Below are 7,271 nucleotides of genomic sequence, written 5' to 3'. Positions count from 1 at the left end.
TCATGTACAGTTCTAACTGTTACTTCTTGACCTGCATATAAATTTATCAGGAGACAAGATCATCTCATATTTCTATCCCTCTGAGGACTTGCCACAACATCTTGTGATTCACACAAAGGCTTTAGTGTATTCAATGAAGGAAAAGCTGTTGTTTTTCTAGAACTCCCTTGCTTTCCCCAGAATCCAGTTGATATGGGCAATTTGGTCTCTAGTCCCTCTGCCTCTTTGAAAGTAGCCTATGTGTCTGATAATTCTTAGTTGCTGAAGCCTAGCTTGCACAATTTTAAACATATCCTTGCCGGTGTGTAAAATGAGGAAAATTGTTTAGTAGTTTGAACATTATTGTCATTGTTCTTCTTTAGGATTCAGATATAACCTGAACTCTTCTATCCCAGTGGACACTGACAAGTTTTCCAAACTTGCTAGCATACTGAGTGCAACACTTTAACAGCATCATCTTTGTGGATACTTTTAATTAATATTTTTATTTAAAATTTTGAGGTTTAAATTCTATGCTTCCGTATTTCAATTTCTAGCTTTCTTCCAGCTCTAAAATTCTTTCCCTCCCTCCTCTACACCCTCCTTCATGTGGTAAACAATCAGATATAAGTTATATGTGTATAAGTACATAAAACGTTTCAATATGTGCCATTTTATATGACTTGTATAAAAGAAAAAAATTAAAAGCATCATTTTTCAATCTGTGTTTACTCAATATTAGTTCTTTCTCTCAAGGAAGATAACATACTTTATCACTATTCTTTTGTAATTGACTTGGATCATTGTATTGCTGAGAATAACTAAGTTATTCATAGTTCATTGAACAATATGACTGTTACTATGTACAACGTTCTTCTGGTTCTGTTCTCTTCACTCTACTTTACCAATACATGTAAGTCTTTCCAGGTGTTTTTCTGAAATCATCCTACTTATAATTTCTTATACGACAATAGTATTCCATTACAATCATATACCAACCTTGTTTAGCCATTCCCCAACTGATGGACATCCTTTTGATTTCCAATTCTTAGCCACCATACACACACACACACACACACACACACACACACACACACACACACAAAAGCTGCTGTAAATAGTTTTGTGTAAGTAGGCCCTTTTTTGTTTTCTCAATGTCTTTCAGATGTAAACCCAGCATTGATATTGCTGGATCAAAGGGTATGCAATTTGGTGGCATAGCTCCAAATTGCCCTCCAGAATGGTTGCATCAGTTCCCAAGTCCACCTGTAGTGGATTAGCATCTCAATTTTCCCATATCCTCCCCAACATCAAACATTTCCCTTTTTTGTCATATTTCTGCTTTTTATAAGAAAAATATGAACTCTAATAGGTTATTAAATAGGCAGGAATTTGCTCACAAATGTTTAACAATTAGCTTTTATTTATTCTGCATTAATATATTTTTCTCATCACTTTGTTTAAAACTAGACCATAGGTACAGCTAGGTGGCACAGTGGATAAAACACCAGCCCTGGATTCAGGAGTACCTGAGTTCAAATCCAGCCTCAGACACTTGACACTTACTAGCTGTGTGACCCTGGGCAAGTCATTTAACCCCCATTGCCCCGCCAAAAAAACCAAAAAAACCCCAAAACACACACACACACACACACACACACACACACACACAAAGACTAGACTATAAACAAGCAAGTCAAGCCCTGATTTGTCTGTATTTGTCAGTTTCAGAGGTATAAAAACTAAGTTACAATTTAACAGTTGGATCTCTCAAGGAAGATTGATCTGGCTCCAGTTTGTCATAGGTGATCTAGTGATCCTTTGGCCCCTTCAAAACATGGAACTGAAAGCGCCCTGTAATGAGTTATATGAATTCAACCATAGAAAAAGTCAATTCAACAGATGACCACATTTCCTTAGAAGATTTATTAGGGATTATCTCAGATGTCTAAAAATGATATTCAGTATCAAAAATCTATTATTAGCTATGATGTTTTACACAGCTTTTTATAAGCCTTTATAATCTTTTATGGAAGCTGTTAGATACCAGGATGATCCAAATGGATGGTGCTTCATAAATTTCTCAAAATTGAATTTAAAAGCTGTGCTACTCTATAATACAAATAAATTTCCAATAGTATCATTAGTTTATGCCCTATTGGTGAAGGAAGCATATGTTAACATGAATGGTCTCTTGAGAATCAAGAAGTGTGACAAATATAGTTGACCTTATCTGTGGTGATCTGAAAGACATGGCTTTTAAAATACTGTCATAATTCGTATATACCAAATACTACTACTTTATGTATAAGTGGAGAGAAGAGGAGAATATGCAAAAAATTATTTCAAAGAAAAGCACTGATAACAGCAATGATAGTTGAATGCTGTTGGAACCCAAGGATGGGGACATTCCATAGAAATAGTATGACGGAAATAAATTTATATTTGGAGGTGGGTTAAAAGTATGTTATTTTCTTGAAAAAAATCTAAAATTATGAACTATTATTCACATTAAGATAGTAAGTAGGAGGAATAATCCAAAATCATATTTGAAATTATCACAAAATGTTAGAAATTAAACTCTTATGTGACTGTGACAAAATGACATTTTTGGTCTAATGTTATTACATCATTTATGATATTCAGATGTTCTTTCATTTTTATTTCTTAAAGAACAAAATCATTATAATTATGGCTTCTTTATATTTCATAGCTAAATGCATATGTTCAAGGGGAAAAGCTAATGACATAATATCTTTAGTTTTTAGGATTGCCAAATAGCACAAATTTTCTTGTTTTGTTTTTGTCAGGGCAGTGAGGGTTAAGTGACTTGCCCAGGGTCACACAGCTAGTTAAGTGTCACATGTCTGAGGCTGGATTTGAACTCAGGTCCTCATGAATCCAAGGCCAGTGCTTTATCCACTGCGCCACCTAGCTGCCCAATAGCACAAATTTTCAAAGTTGATTGCTCATTCCCTTTGAATTGCCAGAGTTAAGGCATTTGCCATTACTTAGAATATGATATAAATCTTTACTCCAGAAACAAATGGTTCTATTTGTGAAGAAAAACCTGGTATTCAAGTTAAGGATTATCACCCAAGAAGTGTGAGAACTGTAAAATGATATGTAAATGATCTGTAAATGATCTATATATGTATCTAGACACATCATCATTTAACCTTTGTTATTTTGTTTTATTTAGCTTTGCTTTGGCTCTGTAATGATTGGAATGATGCCACCTACTGGAAACTTACTTTGGAAAGCTCCACCATGAGGAAAATGCCTCAGAGAGCCATGTGGCTTTTCCTTGGCGTCAGGAAGTGACGTTTGCTCATGGGTGCTGTCTATCAAGGCTACCAGCCAATCAACTTGAGGAGCCTCCTATTTTCTGGGAGGAGACAGGAAGGAGGAAAGAAGGCCTGCAAGGCGAGCTCTTGCTCTTTTGGGTTCCTGACTTGTTGGTGGTGGTGGCAGCAGAGGACTTCACAGGAAATTTGAGGAAAGATAGGAATGCCAGGCTGTTGGAATTCTGTTCTCAACCTTTCTCTTTCTATTTTTCAATAAACACTTAAAAACCTAAACTCGTTTTATCAGTGATTTTAGTCAGTTTCCCCCAAAACTGGGGGAACAGATTAGAATCCACATTTAGAATCTTAAATTACACAGCTCTTAACTCTTTTAAATGCTTATGATTCCATATTGTTCTTGGGGCAGTTCTTCCTTGTAGATTCATGCAGAATATTTGGGTCAGTCAGTCAGAATATCAGTATAGCCACTTTATGGTCCGCTATGAACCCTTATGATAAAAGTTGGAGTTAGTTTCTCTAAAAAGTAAGCTGTTCCTTGTATTTCTTCTTCTTCTTTTTCTTTTTTTTTTTTTTTTTGTGAAGCAATTGGGGTTAAGTGACTTGCCCAGGGTCACACAGCTAGTATGTAAAGTATCTGAGGCCGGATTTGAACTCAGGTCCTCCTGAATCCAGGGCCGGTGCTCTATCCACTGCACCACCTAGCTGCCCCTGTTCCTTGTATTTCTAGGAAGCACTATTGTTCAGAGGAAGGAGCACTAGATTTAGAGTCAAAGAACCTGGATTTTCACTATCCAGAGTTGTTACTTGCTACTTATGTGATATTAGGCAAGTTAGTTGTTTCCTCTAGGACTCATTCTCCTCATCTGCAAAATAGGGTGGAAATATAAGATTTCTGAGGTCCATTTCAACTTTAAAATCTATAATGCTAAAACCTTGTGAATGATGATAATGATCTGGAAGTGCTATGAAGATAAAGGGCATCCAGTACTAGAAAGAGGAAGAAGAGATTGTTCATGGTAATAGGAGATTTCTTCCTAAAGCATATGTCATTTTGATTTAAACAATAAGGAGGTAGGTTTTCTTTTTCTGGGCATGCATCAGGGACATGACAGAGTGTTTCCCAAGACTTGTTAATCCTAATGACCATTATCTATTTCTGGTGATTTATATGTCAATGAATTATACTGACAAAAGGAGCCTAGGAGGAATGGCTAGAGATCAGAAAGTCCTGGAAAAAGAAACCTGAAAACCTTAAGACTGAGGTTTTGATCTATTCTCTCAACTGAAAGTTGTGTGTCAGAAAGGAAAGAATTTTTGAAACAAACATCTCTGTTAAAGGCCTCATTTCTCTAATATATAAAGAACTGCATCAAATTTTTAAAAATACAAATAATTTCCCAATTGATAAATGGTCAAAGGATTAGAACAGGCAGTTTTCAGATAAAGAAATCAAAGTTATTAATAATCATATGAAAAATGCTCTAGATCATTATTGATCAGAGAAATACACATTAAAACAACTCTGAGATATCACCTCATACCTATTGGAATGGCAAATTTAACAAGAATGGAAAATATTTGTTGTTGGAGGGATTGTGGGAAAACGGGGATGCTAATTCACTGTTGGTGGACTTGTGAAAAAATTCAACGATTTTGGAGAGCAATTTGGAACTATGCCCAAAGGGCTATAGAATGGTGCATACCTTTTGATCCAGCAATGGCACTACTTATATACCAGAGACATCCCCAAAAGGAGAAATAAGATCTATTTGTACAAAAATATTTATAGCAACTCTTTTTGTGGTGGCTAAAAATTGGAAATCAAAGGCATGCCCATTAATGGGGGAATGGCTAAACAAACTGTCATATGATAGTAATGGAATATTACTGTGCAGTAAGAAATGACAAACAGGTTGACTTCAAAAACACTTGGAAAGATATGTATGAATTGATGTATTGGGAAGTGAGCAGAACTAAGAGAATACTGTACACAGGGACAGAAATATTGTTCAGTGAAGAATGTAAATGACTTGACATGACAATCCTAAAAGAATATTGATGAAATCTACTATCTACCTCAAAGAAAGAACTGGTATTGATGGAACAGACTGAAGTATACTATTTTTCACATTCTTTCATTAAGTGACAAATATGCTGATGTTTTGCATGATCATATATGTATAACCCATATCAGAATGTTTGCTGCCTTGGGAAGGGGGAAAGGACGGGAAGGAAGGAGAGATAGAGATTGGAACAGAAAAATAAAAATTAAAATAAAAATATTAACCTGAAAAACAACAACAACAACAAAATAAGGTGGGAGAGGGGTATGCTAGGAAGGGTGAAGGATATATATTTGTATATATATATATACATATATATATACACACATATATACATATACATATACATATACATATACATATACATATACATATACATATACATATACATATACATACATATACATATACATACATATACATATATACACACACACATAAATATATATGTTGTGCATATATGCATTATTAGGTCTTATATAGCAATTATATTTAAACAAATTTGTCATATATTATTTATATACAGTGAAATGTATACATTATTATTATTATTATTTTTTTTAGAAATCGGCATTTATTATCCAAGTTCAAGAACATGAGGGGGGAGATGGGGGAGGGGCACATTCAGAACAGTCAAAGAAGAGCCCTATGGGGGCCGGTGGCTGGGAGGAGCCAGGAGCCGGCAGTCGGCTCCAGCTGGGGTTGATCGTGATGTCTGAGCCTTGGTCCAGGGCACACAAGAAAGCACACGATCAGACGAAGGTCGGGGCAGAGTTTTAGGGGAATGTCAGGGGGACAACCAGTCACTCATCCAAGCAAAGTGGGGCTGGGACCCACCGGGGATCGGCCAGACGGCTTCCCTTTCTGGAGTCGAAGCATCCCAGCACGACACCCCCTCACAGTCATTCCTGGAGTCCGTCTTTGTGCTGGAGAAGAGTTCATCGCCTCTCTAACTTCTTGTACTTTGCTTCTAGTTTCTTTGAATATACATCCAACTTGTAGGCTGCCTGCTCAAGAGCTGCTACTTGCTCTTCAATTAACGTTATCTGATCCAGATAAGGCTGAAGTCCTGCATATTTCTGGTTTAAGTCCTTTAGGCTTCTACTTATGTTTACTGCAATATCTATCATTTCTATGTACTTCAAGCTAGTCAGTTTGTTCATATTTTCCAGAAGTTTATAGTCTTCACTGGTAGCCTTCAGCTCGCCCGTCAGGTAAGTGGCCATTTTGGAGAACATGTCCTGGCACAGCTCCATGATGTCCTCCTCAGCGGGCTCCATGGCCTCCTTGGCGTCTCCACCACTGTATCTTCTAGGCCGGGAAGTGAGGGATGGGGATGGGAAGAGGGGAGGGAGGGGAAAGAGAGGGGAGGGGACAGGAGGGGAGGGGGAAAAGAAGGGAAGGAGGAGAGGGGAAGGGAGGGAGGAGAAGGGGGAAAGGAGAGGAGGAAAAGGGAGTATACATTATTTATAAAACAGTTATTTAGTTGTATAAAAAATAAAATTAAAGATCTATTGTAAAAAAGAAGAAAAGAAAAAAGAAAAGAAAAAGAAGTAAACTCTTATTAGTTAAGAACAAAGTGTGCAGGATTGTATGACTTTCAGCATCCAAGATGGTGGAATAAGCTGTAAATCAACGTAATCCTCCCATATTCACCTCCAAACAAACATAAAATAGTAACCCCAAACAAATACTGGAACAGCAGAACCAGCAAGAAAAACAAATAAACAAACAAAAATAAAAACCACACTATGAAACAAGCTTTGAGCCCAAGAAAGTTGGAAAATCACAGGAAAGGTCTGTCTCACTTAGGTAAAAGGGAGCCAAGTCCTGGAAAGAAAGCACTCTAGCAAGTCATCAGCAAGTCCCTCCTCAGCAAACCAGTGGGAGATCCTGAGTTCCAGTGCCATGAAGCAGACAG

General features: G+C 36.9%; 1 protein-coding gene across 1 annotated transcript; it reads right to left on the bottom strand.

Moving 5' to 3' along the window:
* Positions 1-6,288: 6,288 nt before the first annotated feature.
* LOC122736218 (biogenesis of lysosome-related organelles complex 1 subunit 2-like) lies at positions 6,289-6,656 on the bottom strand. The gene has a single exon (XM_043978331.1). It carries the CDS (start codon positions 6,628-6,630, stop codon positions 6,289-6,291), a length of 342 nt encoding a protein of 113 aa, XP_043834266.1. The 5' UTR covers positions 6,631-6,656.
* Positions 6,657-7,271: the final 615 nt, after the last annotated feature.

The sequence above is a fragment of the Dromiciops gliroides genome, chromosome 1 (assembly GCF_019393635.1).
Source record: "Dromiciops gliroides isolate mDroGli1 chromosome 1, mDroGli1.pri, whole genome shotgun sequence".
Taxonomy (NCBI): domain Eukaryota; kingdom Metazoa; phylum Chordata; class Mammalia; order Microbiotheria; family Microbiotheriidae; genus Dromiciops; species Dromiciops gliroides.
This window is presented reverse-complemented; position numbering and strand designations above follow the sequence as displayed.